General features: G+C 44.8%; 1 protein-coding gene across 5 annotated transcripts in view; it reads left to right on the top strand.

The window, feature by feature from the left end:
* Positions 1 to 9,261, top strand: part of DLC1 (DLC1 Rho GTPase activating protein) — a 424,683-nt gene extending 415,422 nt beyond the window's left edge. For all 5 annotated transcript variants that reach the window (XM_045879747.3, XM_045879749.3, XM_045879751.3 and 2 more), the window contains 6 exons: positions 1,067 to 1,280; positions 2,773 to 2,887; positions 3,485 to 3,703; positions 4,519 to 4,736; positions 5,708 to 5,881; positions 6,646 to 9,261. In XM_045879747.3, the coding sequence (XP_045735703.1) occupies positions 1,067 to 1,280; positions 2,773 to 2,887; positions 3,485 to 3,703; positions 4,519 to 4,736; positions 5,708 to 5,881; positions 6,646 to 6,766 (1,061 nt within the window). In that variant the 3' untranslated portion in view covers positions 6,767 to 9,261. The remainder of the gene's footprint in view (positions 1 to 1,066; positions 1,281 to 2,772; positions 2,888 to 3,484; positions 3,704 to 4,518; positions 4,737 to 5,707; positions 5,882 to 6,645) is intronic.
* Positions 9,262 to 15,408: the final 6,147 nt, after the last annotated feature.

The raw sequence follows: 15,408 nt of genomic DNA, 5'->3' as shown, positions 1-15,408 counted from the left end.
GCTGGTCTGGATTATTTCATTATTTGTTTCATCCTTTCAGATTTTATGAAAACACAGGTCACATTTTCCCCACCAAGGTATTTGTTATGTATTGTAACCATGGAGCTGTTTTAATCAGTTTGTCCTATGGAGCTGCACTTGAGTGACTTGATTTTTCCACCACATGCCTCTTAAAAGACAGATCTGCCTAGTAAAGGAGACCTGAAGGTTGGGCCCAGCATTTTCTACATGTATATTATTTTACTGGCTTGTTTCTCAAGCACGTATTTTTATAATCGTCCCCTAGTATGCTTTCCAAAACTTAAGGAAATCACTAGTAAAAATAGCTGTTGTTTCAACTGAGTATTTTAGCAGCTTCCTTTCCACATCTTACGAATGAGCAGATCAGTTATAATTATGGAAAGTCCCCAGAGATAATGAACATTTTGTGTAAAGGCTGAGAAAGTTTTTATCCCTTTGTACATATCTTAGATACGATTTTTCACTGAGACTAAACCAAAGTATAAATGTGTGTGTTTTCAGTAATCGAGAATGGTACACTAGGAATTTCTAAAAAAAAAAAATACTTAGGAAAGAAAAACTAATTCTGTAAACCAAAAGAACAGGCATCATATCTGGAGTTGAACTCCGAGGTGGATTTAGGAGGATATTGGCATTGTGGGTGTCGAAAAATTGTTAACTCCTCCACAGGCGGGAAATCCTAGAGGGTAGTGACGCTGGTGGCGGTCCCTAATTTCTTACATATTAACCTCAAGTACACTTTCTTTTTTTTTTTTTAGAGATTTTACTTATTTATTTGAGAGAGAGAATGAGATAGAGCATGAGAGGGGGGAGGGTCAGAGGGAGAAGCAGACTCCCTGCTGAGCAGGGAGCCCCTGGATCATGACCTGAGCCGAAGGCAGTCGCTTAACCGACTGAGCCACCCAGGCGCCCTCAAGTACACTCTCTGCAAGTGCTTGTTCAGTCCTGGGCTGAGGTCGTTGGGGCTGGTATTTGCTTTGGGACGTTTTCGCGATGTGCGTGGAAAAGCACTGAGCTGACGGGGGGAAATGTCGGTGTTGAACAGGTGTGCCCAAGGACCAGCGCCTCCAGGCTATCAAGGCCGCCATTATGCTCCTGCCTGATGAGAACCGGGAGGTCCTACAGACCCTCCTTTACTTCTTGAGCGACGTCACAGCAGCTGTAAAAGAAAACCAGATGACTCCCACCAACCTGGCTGTGTGCCTAGCGCCTTCCCTTTTCCACCTCAACACCCTGAAGAGAGAGAATTCTTCTCCAAGGTACGGGTTCGAGGAGATGTGCACACACATGCTCTGTTCTTCAGACCAGGGCAGCCTGTCTTTCCTTCTCGGTTGTCCCCCTGGGTTTCTTGGATTCACACTTGAGTCAAGCAGTTTGCCTCCTTCCTTCACAGCTCCCACACTTCCCTCCCTCTCAGCCCTGGGGCTGTGACTTTCTAGACAGTCTAGTGGCACCCAGGTTTTGAGAGAGAGATTTGGGTATGTGCTTTGCCGTGGCAAGCGTTTGCCCTGCTCCTCCCCGGCACCCTCTGTGACCTTGCCGTCACACTTTCTGCCAGCAAAAAATCGTGCGGATTTACTCACCTCAAAAACTGGATGGAAATAAGGTCCTCACTGCCCTGGCTTCTGCGGGGTCAAGAAAGCCAAGCCCCCAGCCTGTGCTGGAAGTTGTAAGGTGGTTAGCTGGGTCTAAAAGAACTAAGGATAACGTTGAGCCTCAAAGCCAGGACCTGGCCTAAGCCCATTGTGCACAAAGCTTCTCCTTGGACGTATATAAGCTGGGAGTGGATGAAGAAGAAGTCGGAGGATCTGGAAAATATCAAAGGCTGATATTTGCTCAGCACTGATTCTGACCCAACCACGGGACTACACCCTTGACATTCATTCTCTCATTTAATCCTGGGAACAATCACAGGAGGTGAAGATCCTGGCAGGGAGGTGAGACTGCAGGGAGGGTCAGTGTAATAAGTAACTTGCCCACATCTGACAGGGGAGATGGCCGAGCCAGTTGGAGCTTCTTACGGCTGTGAAGGTTTCCCTTAAGGGCCTCACAGCTGAGTAGGTAAGAAAGGAGGCCCTAATGGGACTTAACCCCGCACGTCGGACCCATCCAGTTGATCCTTTTCCTCAGCTCCGAAGGTCCTGGACAGATACTCCTTCGCTCCGGGCCTGACGCCTGGTTGTGCTAGGTGAAGTCAGCTTTGCTTCTGAAAGCCGTGCAATACTTAACATATCTTTTTATCTAGTTCTCACGTGAACTGAGGCCTTCCATCTTCAATAGGGTAGGGAACAAGAGATGAGCAGGAGAGAGAGATCAGGTAAGATGAAGAGACACCTCTAGGAAACAACAGATGGTCCCCTGGCCTTCAGGAGGGGATTTTATTTATTTAGACTGTAAAGAAGAGTGACCCCCACACAGCGCCTCCTGTCCTCGCGCCCCTTGCAGCTGCCTCTGTCTCCCCACCAACAGCCGTAGACCTTCTAAGCTGCCCTATTTAAATAGGAACCTGTTTAACGTGATGGCTTTAAACAGCCTAGATCTCACTGAGAACAGTCCCTTTCATGTTTTTTGTGCTTTGCTGATAAAACTGAGGAATTTTAGTGACCAAAGTAAAGCTCTCCTGAACCTCTTGGGAACGCATAGGCTCCGGTAAAATGGTTTTTTTCTCTCCTTTGGGTTTCCTAGAATAACACATTAATTAAACACCCATAAATATCTGAATCTACCCCCTCCCTTATTTCTTCTGCCTAGGGTAATGCAAAGAAAGCAAAGTTTGGGCAAACCAGATCAGAAAGATTTGAATGAAAACCTCGCTGCCACTCAGGGTCTGGCCCATATGATTGCTGAGTGCAAGAAGCTTTTCCAGGTAAGGAGTTGGGGAGCTTTGTTATTTGTTGAGGATTACGTAAATTATGAGGACAAAATCTTAGGCACCGAGTTTGCTCACATCTTACCAAAAGATCTTTCCACAGCTGGAGATTATATACATAGCTCAAGAAGGTCTTTCTTTTTTTCCTTTTCTAAGAACATCTTACTTATTTTATAATGTATGAGCTCATTAGAGTTAACGTGTTGAATGAAATTTGCCTATCGCCATACTCCTTGACTTAAAAAGCAAAAGCAACCAATGATCTGAAATAATTCTGTATCTGAGAAGCCTGTCCTCATCCACTTAAGCCCCGTATTCGTCATTTACCCTCCTCCTGTGACTTTTCAAAGAAGAACACCTTACATGAGAATAGGATTTTTGGATACGTTTATGAAGGTGACGTGTTTGTGTCCTCACAATACCTTGGGAGGTCAGCAGGCCCAGCCCTTAGTGTGCAGGGAGACGGAGCAGGTGGGGTGCCCGCAGCACCTCGAGAGCCCAGCGTGTTGCCACTGCCCCGCCCCTTCCCCTGATGGGCATCGGGAACAAGTACAGGCACACTCACCTCCTTTTGGTCTCTCGCGTCCCCCACAGGTTCCTGAGGAAATGAGTCGATGTCGGAATTCCTACACAGAACAGGAGCTGAAGCCCCTCACTCTAGAAGCACTGGGGCGCCTGCATCACGACGAGTCGGCTGACTACCAGCACTTCCTCCAGGCCTGTGTGGATAGCCTGTTTAAAGAGGTCAAGGAGAAGTTTAAAGGCTGGGTCAGCTACTCCACATCTGAGCAGGCCGAGCTCTCCTATAAGAAGGTAAGTCTTGGCTCTGTTGTCAGCCGGTTGAGTTCCAGCGGTCAGGGTTCAGGTTCATCAGAGGTGAGACCCTGGGGCCAGCTCAGCTCTCCATGGGCATCTGTCACCCATTCCCTTCCTTGTAGACCTGGCCAGCCAGGTGATTCGGTTCCCCAGGGAAGAGTGGAATCCAGGTCAGCAAGGAATCATAGTCAACTCACACTTGTTGGAGGAATCGGACCATCTACTGAAATCCATTGGTTCCACAGAATCACAGTACAGTTCCCTGGGCTATAGGTATTGGGCTTTAGTGCATCCTATGACATGCTTAGATATTTCCATAATTTGATCAGAATCCCCCTGCACGCTCCTCTGTTCTCAGCCACTCTTCTCTTGGCCCTTTAATGAGTGGGGATTACTTGGGGGAGAAATTAACTTGTTAGGACTAAAAGCCCCTAGAGGGCAGGGATGTCTTGTATGGCTTAGCATGATAGGCCCGTGATAGTATTTCGTGATCCCGTCTCTACCACCTTGAAAAGAAATAAACAGTGACAGCACCTGGATGGCCATGCAAGTGTTAGGATGCAGATAAATGATCTGATTTTTATTGCGTTGACCCTCATATGAGTCCCAGGAAAACAAATGTTAATAATTTTGATCAGAAAATTGGCCAAAGGCCAGGTCTTCTGGCCTGCTCTTGAATATACTTGGGGATACCAGCATATAGATAATAATTAGCCTCCAAACACATGACTCTACATACAACCGGCAATTGGCCTTCGAAGTGTAGGGGTGTGTGAATTGTCTTAGTGCTGAAAAATACATCCTCTTTTCAGGTGAGCGAAGGACCTCCCCTAAGGCTTTGGCGGTCCACCATCGAAGTCCCTGCCATGCCTGAGGAAATCTTAAAGCGCCTCCTCAAAGAACAGCACCTCTGGGACGTAGACCTCTTGGATTCCAAAGTGATTGAAATCCTGGACAGCCAAACGGAAATTTACCAGTATGTCCAAAACAGTATGGCGCCCCACCCTGCCCGGGACTACGTGGTTTTGAGGTGAGAGCTTCCAAATGAATCCCTGTAGCAAGGATGTGCCTGGTGTCACTGAATGTGATGAGATGGTAAAATTAAGTAAAGTAGGAGGTATGCCTCTGTGAAATAGCGTTGAACCCTTCCAGATACAGAAAATGTGTCTGTATGTATTCCAACAGTGTGTTCATCCCTGAAAATAGTTGGAACGCTTTTGGAATCGAACTCAGAAATAGAGGCCCATTTGGGGCGCTCGGGTGGCTCTGTTGGTTAAGCGTCCAGCTCTTCTTGATTTTGGCTCAGGTTGTGATCTGTGGGTTGTGAGATTGAGCCCTGCATCAGGCTCTGCGCTCAGTGCAGGGTCTGCTTGTTCCTCTCCCCACTCACGCTCTCTCTCTCTCTCTCAAATAAATAAATCTTTAAAAATATTTAAAAATACAATAAATAAATAGAGGCACCTTCAATTGAATATGCTCATTGGTAGCAGTTTCTCGCCCCTTCTAGGATAGATTTTTCTCACCAGAAACAGCAAGTGAATGCATAAGCCAGGAAATAACATTTAAGTCCCAAGTGAGCTGTGGTTAAAGCTGAATTCTATGTAATTCATAAATTCTCTGGAGACATTATCGAACGAGGAATTCCAAAAATCTTTGAGGAAATGGCACATCATTAGTCCAGAGCTTTCCAACAGAGCAGTGCTCATTTGGATGGCCATGTGCTAATTCGTGAAATGTAAAAATGGTTTTCAGTCACACTTCTTGTTGGTTCTCTTTCAAAGAACTGATGTGTGAATATATACGCACCGTAGCGGCTCTGTACGGAGTTCCTCACTCGAGAGCCCTTGCACAATAGTTCGGAGGGTGCCATCCATCTAGGACTGGGTCACACAGCATAGGAACTGATCCTGCCCCTCAGTTGTCTCTTTTGACAGTGGGGCCCATTTTCAACTTGGCTTCCTGGCGGTTCCATCTTTTTCCCCTCTGGTTTTGTCTCTACAGAACATGGCGGACTAATTTACCGAAGGGCGCATGTGCCCTTTTACTCACCTCCGTGGATCATGACCGGGCACCTGTGGTGGGGGTGAGAGTCAATGTGCTTCTCTCCTGGTATCTGATCGAACCCTGCGGGTCGGGGAAATCCAAACTCACCTACATGTGCAGAGCCGACTTAAGGTACGTTCTGATTCTGATTTTTGTGACATGGTGAGGGTCATGAGGAAGATGAGACTTTTTTTTGTCTGCTACAGAGAATGGCTTAAATGAACACATCATTGTACCTTGTCTACTCCCTAAAGAGCAGTTTTTATAAAGTAACACCTTCCTGTTTCTTGGTCTTTGGGGGACCGCTTCCTGATCTCAGTCCCTTAGAGAAGGTGGTGTGATACGCTGCTTCTGCCGTGCATTTAAAGCCATAGGAAATGAGAGCTGGAACTAGCAAGCAGATGATTCTCGTTTTATATTCAAAGGTATTTGAAAATACGAATATATGTGAATATATAGAGTATGTTTCAGCCATTAGTCAGGCCTATAGCGGGTGCCATTGATGAGTGTGTGTTCATATCAGAAAACTCACTGAAATGCAGCAATAACAGCCAAAACATGAACCTCTCAAAACTTTACACAGTGGTTAAATTCTCATTTGCAGTCTTTACCTCTTGGTACTTTTCCAGTCATCTGTGTGATCTGTTTTTGTTCTGTATGCTAAAGCTTTCCCTAAACCATGTCACTCAGTGTCTGTACTCGGTATGTTGTTCCTTGAGAAACTTCTGGCTCCAGAAGTGTAATGGCTATGCCAGGAGGTTACCGTGGAATACTAGCAGTAATCCTTGCTTACGTGGCTTCTGGATCAAGACATGGAAGTGTCCTCGGAGCTCCGTCCGGCTTCTTTCGGGGCTTTCCAGTGTGAGGAACCCATCTGCTTTTCCTTTCCGTTGCAGGGGCCACATGCCAGAGTGGTACACAAAATCTTTTGGACATTTGTGTGCAGCCGAAGTCGTGAAGATCCGAGACTCTTTCAGCAATCAGAACACTGAAACCAAAGACCCCAAATCTAGGTGATTACTGAAGCCGAGCGGCTGTGTCCACCGTCCGGACGTTTGTTTCTGGAAGCCCTTTGCCGGTCCTTGGAAGAATGGGTTCTGAGTCTAGTCCTGAAACTAAGACAGCTAGAAGTTGGAGTGTGGGAATCACCTGTAGTGATTTTAAGACATTTTTAAAGCTGCTTCCTGTTCGTTGAAGGTCTAGATCATAGACCTTGCCTGGAATATATAAGACTGTGCAAAAGAGAAAAAAAAAAGTGTTCTTATTCAAGTTGCTTCTGCGAAGCAAAACTATAAATACGTTACAGAAAATAATGAAGAGACGTCATTCTCTTGTGATACTGGTGTGTGTGTCCCTGTGTCGTCGTATCTGCAGCGTGTTGGGGGACCGGTGTATCCACTGGAATCGTTGGTACTCTTCGACCTGTTTCTCACTGAGATGAGCAAAGAAAGGTTTGCACAGAGGAGTGTCTGTACGTGTGTTTGTTGCTGGTTGAGTGGAGAGAGGTGTACGTTGGATCACAGTGTCTGGCACACTGGGACGCCTTCTAGAAGGATTTTGATGCGCCAGGTTCAGTTTAACCTGAGATACTGACCGCCCGTGGACCCATCCAGAAAGGGGACCCAACACCCTTGGTCGCTTCTTTCTTTTTCCAAGTCATTAAGCACATTCCTTTTTCACCAACCTCCTCTTTCCTTAGAAGTAATTGTAGTCGATTGATTCCAGCATCCCTTCTCAAACACAGTTGTCTTTAGACCTGATTGCAAATAGCGATATAATTTTTTAACCAGTATGGATTAGTTCAGGGAAGAAACTACTCCCCCCCCCCCCCCCGAGGCCCCACCCTAACTAGCTCCAAAGCACAGTTTTATTTGGGGGTTTTTGTGTTTGTTTTGTAAGTCAAGATACAATGACTGAACACCCTAACATCTACTCCTAAATCAAGCCTCAGAACCTTTTACCTGTTGGAATGCTTTGCATTTTCCTGTTTATAACCAAAAGTCTTGAAGACACTCCGAAAACATCGGAAACTATGTATGTCCCAAGGAAATCCCTGTAAATTCAACCCACGGTATTAAAATTTAACAACAGGTGCTGATTGTTGTTAGTCACGGCATTTCTGAAAGCTGCACATACTTAGTTGTTGGATTTGTCCTGAAATTTTCAGCAAATAGTTTTTCTGGTTTTGCAACTTTTTTTGTGTGTGTGCTTTGTTTTCCCTACATTTCTTTTTCTTTTCCTTTATAGTGATGCCCTTGGACTATCTTTTTAGCGGTAAAGGAAAATAGTGATCACAGGGAAAAAAAACTGAAAAAACACCAGCACAGTTTTTTGGAAGGGTGGGTGGTCTTTGTCCAGGTTTTACTGTAACCATAAAGATTGACTCATGAGACAGTATTAGTGAATTTATTTTGTATGGATCAAAAGTGAATAATGTATGAATGAGAGCTGTAAGAAGGATTTTTATTTTGTTATAATTTAGTTACCATTGTCAGTGTTATTTCAAAGGTTCTTTGAAGAATTTGCAGTGGGGGGGAGATTAGAGTTTTAAGATTTGAGTATTTTGGCTATCAGTGTTCCTCATGAAGATATACTTGTATATTCAATTTTAATAGCTTTCAGATTTGTAAGATTATATGTTGTATATACCATTCTATTAAGATAAAGAAACATGTACACATGTCCACTGTGCTTTCAGACATAGATAAAGCATGATAAAAATTATTATTTAAAATGTACTTGTATTTATACCTCAGATATTCTTTTGGGTTTTGTACCTCAAGGCTTTTTTTTTTTTTCCTAATGTAAATACACTTTACATGAATACAATCTAAGTGAAAGAAAAAATAAGAGGTTTATAACTTGCTCTATATCTGTACAGAATATAATCCATAAGTGCACTATTAAATGTTTAAAGTAAGGGAAAGGTCTGGCCTGCTTTCCTGTGTATTGCATCTCACTCCTACCCTTAAAAACCACAGATTGCAAAGCGTATCATTCTAGCATCAACTAAAATGAAAATCAGATTTGCTGAAGGAGAAATCGGACTGCAAATCATTCCAAGGCCAAACTGCCACTGAGCCACTCACTAACAAACAGGAAACCCTGGTGAAGGTTCAGGAAGCATGGAGATTCTCTCCTAACAAAGGTCGTTAGGAAACGATGCTGAGAGAGTTACAAGGATAAGGAGCCAGCGAGAGAAAGATGCTCATAAGCAAAGCCAAGGTCACCATTAAAGTCCACACAAGGTCTCTTTCCCACTGGTCCTCTTTCTTGTAGAAAGGATTCCTTACACGTACGACAACAGGAGAATTCAAAGGATGTGAATGTTCCAAGAACTCTGTGTAAGTCACCTCGAGTGCTATTGCCATGACTTACTATTGTGACTAATCACCTAGATTGTAAGCTCTTTGAGGGCAGGGCTCTTCTACACATCTTTATAATCCCCTACAGCGGCTTTCAGTGTTTTGTACTTGTAGGCACCTAATAAATTTATTATTTGCTAAATGGAACTCATTGACTCCGCTTCTGTTATTTGAGAAGGGAGAGAACCTGGGATGCCATCTGTCGTAAGCCCTCACTTTGGTGCATCACTGCCCATTTTGAGATTGCAGAGAGTGGACATGGTTAAACCTAATGGAATCTTAAAGTTTGAGCTGGTTGAAGGCGCATGGATACTGTATATAGAGGCTGCCGACACTGATTCTAAATTGAGAGTTCTTTGTGATGGAGTTTTAATCCTAAGTCTTGTTTCTTGGAAACTGCTGCCATTTTAGAAGAGGTTTTATTTTGACAAACACTCAGCCTGGGTATAGTAGAGGGGAAAAAACCAAACTTCACAATAATTTTTAAAAGACACAGAGACCAAAGGTTTTTTTGGTTTTTTTTTCCTCCTCTTCTCTACCTCCAGACCCGGTTTCCTCAGAGCTAAATAAAATAAAGCACGGGGCGCCTGGGTGGCTCAGTCAGTTAAGAATCTGCCTTCTGTTCAGGTCATGATCTCGGAGTCCTGGGATCGAGCCCCACGTCAGGCTCTTTGCTCAGCCCGCTTCTCCCTCTCCGTCTCTCCCACTCCTCCTGCTTCTGTGCTCTCTCTCAAATAAAATCTTAAAAACTCAAAACATGTCCTAAGCCTGGAATACCTACAACTTTAGTTGTTTGACAGGCTGCAGAGGGTTACCAGGAGGGAGGAGACATCCTTAGATGCCACTGTAGATTCATTTGGCTTTGTCAGGCTACCCATTTACTTCGTCCACTCCTTGAGTCAGTTATTCACTGCCTACTGTTTACCTCACACTGCGCTCAGTACTGAAGACACGGCAGTGAGCAAAATGTCCTCACGCTAAAACCTGCTCACAGACACGAACAGAAATGATACGCCATGTACTGACTGAGGACAGGCTCCTGGGCACTCAGGAGGGGTGGCTTAAGATCTTCATGGAACAAAAGTCAAGGTAGTTATTATACTCAAAACATCTTGCTCACCAATTTATAGATAGAATAACTTGGAAAATTCTAACAAAATCAGATGGTTCTTTTAAGAGAGGTTTTTTTTTTTCAGAGCTGTTTTTCAGAGCTGATGAAGACAAGTGAGATTTTTGAAAAGTAAAATCTAAAGAAAAATTAAGATGATCCTAATCAGTGCTAACATCACTAGTTAGGTGTGTGTGTGTGTGTGTGTGTGTGTGTGAGATGTGTGTGTGTGCAGGGAGAGACAGGCTATAGAGGTGTGTAGAATTTTATAACACCATTCGTGGGTCTTTATTTCTGTCCACTTTTCACACTTAATTTAAGCTTCACACATACCCCATGAAGCATAAGTATTATTCTAAAATAAGGATACAGCTTAGAGAGGTAGTGATAATTAAGGTACCCAGAGCCGGAGGAAGGAGCCAAGACTCCAGCCCAGGTCCATTGCCTCAACCATCTCATTTGCTGACCTTCCCCTAATCAGGAGGTAAATTTCTCATCGTAGCAGCCAATCCACATGGCCCCAGCATCAGAATTGAGAAGAACTAGGAAAATGAAGGTTCATAGCAAAATGATCACATTAATCCAGGTCTCAAATTAAATCATCCCTACGACTGAGATGCTGAAGGTGGTATTACATAGGAAAAAATAAATATGAGGCAAAGTTTGGCTCCAAGTTAATGCTTGAAAGAACGTAGAGTTCTGTTTGCAAATTGAATATCTAATTTGAAACGTAAAAGACCTCCCTGTGAAACAGAGGACAGATCCTCCCCCATCTGCAAACGCAGAACATTTAGATTGTGCTCCGATTGCAACCTGCCCAACCCCTCTGATCTCACATTGCTGCAGCGGTACAAGGGAAACATCTACCTACAGGCTTCTTCTTTTTTTTTTTTAAGATTTTATTTATTTATTTGAGAGAGAATGAGAGCAAGCACGTGAGAGGGGGGAGGGTCAGAGGGAGAAGCAGACTCCCCGCCGAGTGGGGAGCCCGACGCGGGACTCGATCCCGGGACTCCAGGATCATGACCTGAGCCGAAGGCAGTCGCTTAACCAACCGAGCCACCCAGGCGCCCTACCTACAGGCTTCTTAACTTGCAGCCCACACCAGAACCCCGGTCCTGTGACTTTCTGCAATATGTCATTACGCCCTTCCGACACACAAGCAGACCGTGAAGTACACCTGAGATCTTCGTGAAGGTGCTTTGAAAAGCAAGGGCTAGTGAAAGGGAAAGGAGCTTTCGTGAAAGTAAAGTGGGATTGGGCCCAAATGCTTTACCTCACCTGCCTGTTGAAGCATACATTAATGATTATAAAGCAGAAATCCTCAACAATGAGATCATGGCATGCGTGTCATCTTGGTGTTCCATCAGGATGAAATTTGCCTAAGGAATTTAAATTCCATTTGCCTAAGGAATGCAAATTACAAAAGACCTCAAAGAGCCTGTGGCAGGGGGAGCTCAGGTAGGTCTGTGCAGTTGCACTGCATTTGGGCCCATTCTCCAGGGGAGGATCAGTCCTTTGCAGGCAGGGAGTTTGCTAAATCACGTTGGCAGCTGTAGCCCCGCGTAATTACCCTTGCTGTGTATACACAGTTCCCAGTAGAGCGGCGGTGTGCCTGTCTGCGCCCAAGGCTGTGTTGACACCTATAGGATAAACACCTCTTTGCTGAGATTTTTCATCTCACTGGACTTACTAGTTCAGGGCTAAAAACATTGCTTCTCAGAGGAGATTTTCATTTCTTTCTCTCTCTTTCCTATTAAGATACAGAGCGTTTTGGAAAGCAAAAAGCCTTCCTCTCTTTAGGACTCTTGAGTATGGCTCTCATCAACCATGGTGAGGGACTTGATCCTGGAAAAATAGTCTAATTCCCAAGGACACACTGTTTCAGAAAGCTTTGTAGGTTACAGGTACCTTTCAAGACCGAGTGTGTCTAGCTCCAGTCCGAATGGACTTGTTGAGCCACCGATTACCAAGGAATATAATGTGCTAGGTACCGGGATGTGTGCATTACGTACAGTTGATGTCACATTTAAATTTCATAGCAGTCCTTTGAAGGAGGCCTTTTAGACTCCTTTTATTTCATGAAGAAGCTCAAAGAGGTAGGGAGGCTTAAAGAAAGAATAGCTGTATAATATTTGCAAAGGGACTCAAGAAGTTCTAGAGCAGCCTGCACAACAGAACATTCTGCCGGGATGGAAATATTCCTTCTCTGGGCTAATAGGGTAAGCACTGGCACGTATGGATGTTGAGCACTCAAGATGTGGCTCATGTGACCAAGGAGCTGAATGCTTAGTTCCATTTAAATTTTGTATTAGTTTAAATTTAAATAGCTACGTGTAACTAGCGGCTACCGTGTTAGTGTAAGTTCTATTTCAGAGATCAAAGAATACTTGCAAGGAGTCCAATTCCCATTTCTCTCTTCCACCTATAACAATCTTGAAGGAAGGGAGGGAGGGAGGAAGGAAGGAAGGAAAGAAGGAAAAGGAAGGAAGAAGGAAGGAATACGGTAAATATTTATTAAAATTTTATTAAAATCTCCCTGGCCACATTTCAGCTCAGCCACAAGACTCAAACTGCGTCTCCTCCAGCCCATGGCAGCCTTCTGAGTTTCTCAAGCTTGAGTTGATTGACCTCTTTCCTTTGCTGCCAGAGTATTGGTACATTTCCAAACCAGAGATAAAGATGTAGCTGATCTGGGAGAATGTTTAATAATTCAGATTATTCTGCTCTGCTGGCTGCAAGCAAAGGCATCCTCACAGATGTTGCTGTTGGGACAAACAGCGGTTGTCCCTTCGTGGTCTGAGCCTGTCCCCTCAGTTTCCTCGACTCCAGTGGGAAGCCCTGGAGTCAGGCTGGTTTGCAGGAGCGAGAGGGAGAAGTCATGGGAAGAGCAGTTTACGAAGGTTTTTAAGGCTAAAGACTGTCCCAAGGCCAGCCACTCCTCCCATGGAAGCTCAGTGAAGCTTCCTCACCCTGCTCAAGCAAGCACTTAGCACAGGAGATAATCAAGGAAATGGAGGATTTAATGTCATGCTCCAGAGAAGCTAGTTTTCCTGACTTCTAGGGCTGGCTGATAGGGTGTATTTTTTCCAATAACAAAGATAAGCCAAACTTTATTTTGAAGTTCACACAGTTCTGTAAAGATTATTAAAGCAAAAAGAAATCTGAACCCTCCAGGACCCTGTGAAATGTTGCAATATCTCAAAGTGATGGAGAGTATTTTATTCCAAGACCCAGAACACTGAAAGTGGAATATGTTTTCCTGCCACTTTATGCAAAGAAAAGAAGATGCTAAATTTCCAGAAGCAACATGACTTGGCTGGGAAGGCAGACTAATGGTATAGCGGTTGGTTTATGGGCTTGTTGGTTTGTTTTTAACCCACCTAATGCCACCAACACCCCTGAGTCAGATTGATCTCTAGCCTCGGTGCCACCAGTGGGCATCTCCAATTGGGCCTTCTACCCTGACACATCCAACGGGACTATCCATGACCTCCCCTCTTGAATGACTTCAGTGGATAGTTCAGCCTGACTTCAAGGGACCAGGGGCCATTTGTCGTGATTTTTGCCTTTTCATGACACAGCAGACCTAACAGAATAAGAAAGGAGTTTCGAAGACTAACTCCATTTACTTGCTGTCATCCACGTCCTGGTTTTCTCTGCTCCTAAACCCACCTAATCCCAAGAAAAGTACAAATGGAGATAAAATCAGGGAATATGAGGGACAGCGCCTCCAAATAAAACAAAACCCTCATTCGAGCAACGAAAGAAGAAAGAAGCAGTATGAGAAGGAAGCAAACAAAAGAAGGACCAATGCAGCATTTCTGACTACTAAAATACTCACTAAAGTCAGGATCCACCCCTCCTCCATCTGCCTCTGTGTTTGGGAGACACCCAAAGAGCCAGACTCTTTCATGTTGACTGATGAAATGCCTTTTCTTACTTCACTTTTCACCCTAACTTCTTGGCCTCTTCCTTTTCTTGTCCTCTTGTCAGGTGGATCTGATTCCCTCTGGACATATTTGTTCCTTGTCTCTCCCATGACTTGTCCCTCTCGATCCTGCAAACCAGCCTGACTCCAGGGCCCTCCCCTGGCCTCCCAAGTTGGCTCTTCCCTCTGTTTTCCCTCAGTCCTTCTCCATTTCTGTCATTTCTTACACCTGCCTGTGCCTCCCCTTCCCACCCCACATCCTCCAAAAAAACCCAAAAAACAAAACAAAGCAAAAAACTATAAAAACAAAACTTTTTAGTTTCTTAGGATCTCTTTAATGTGCAAAGCAGGAAGATGACTTCGTGTTTCTCTTGCTTCTATTAACATACAGATATTCAGCCTGTCTCTGCTAGGCAGGCTCTGGGATCTTGAGCGTTTGCCTGCTTTGGCCAAGGACAACTATCCAAATTGTTCTAGAGGGAATATCATGGGAGGTAGTAAGGCATTGGGGCGAGAGCTAATAGTCACTCAGCAAGTCGGGCAGGTAAAGGAGAGAGCCGTGGGGGGGGGGGGTAGCCAGGGAAAGTAGATTTAGGAAAATGTTTCTGAAGTTCAGGGGCACGTTGGCGTGGGTTTGAAGTAACCAAGGGGTGTGAATATATAGGTTTGAAGACGAAGTTCACCAACAGAGAGGGGAGGGGTACGCGAGGACATCAAAGTTCCTCTGTGGTGGGAAATCCTCTGGGATGGCAAAGAAGGACAGGCTAATAAAGTATCTTGGTGAGTCAGAGCCTCGGGGCCGTGGAGTCAGAGAAGGTTGAACTGCACAGGGCTTGTGAGATGGCCGAACCCAAGTACCTAATTTTCCTAAAGCAAAACCAGAGGTAGAGGGGCTGTGATTTCAACCACAGGGACACATGGGCTAAGGCTGGCATCCGGGAAAGAGTCACCCTGGAGGGGCTTACATGTTTCTCCCCAGTAAAACAGCAGATGCGCTACTCAGTGTCAGCCCTTTCTCTGAGTTTACCTCCAGCGAGGGGCCCTGACTCTCAGTCACGCCTCTAGCTCTCCTGGGGCTGGGCCAGCCAGCACTGTCAGCCCGCACTGTCCTTTCTACTTTCGCCATCATTATTCCCCAAAGCTGGGAGTAGCCCTGGGGTTGCATGAGGAATTGTTCATTTAAGCTGGTAGGTCTATCTGATTCTGGTTTTTCCATGTATTATCCTATTTAATCCTCACTGCAAACCTGTGAGGT

The sequence above is a fragment of the Mirounga angustirostris genome, unplaced genomic scaffold (genome assembly GCF_029215605.1).
Source record: "Mirounga angustirostris isolate CCGP_5_RB_7025 unplaced genomic scaffold, mMirAng1.0.hap1 SCAF_2, whole genome shotgun sequence".
NCBI lineage: Eukaryota > Metazoa > Chordata > Mammalia > Carnivora > Phocidae > Mirounga > Mirounga angustirostris.
This window is presented reverse-complemented; position numbering and strand designations above follow the sequence as displayed.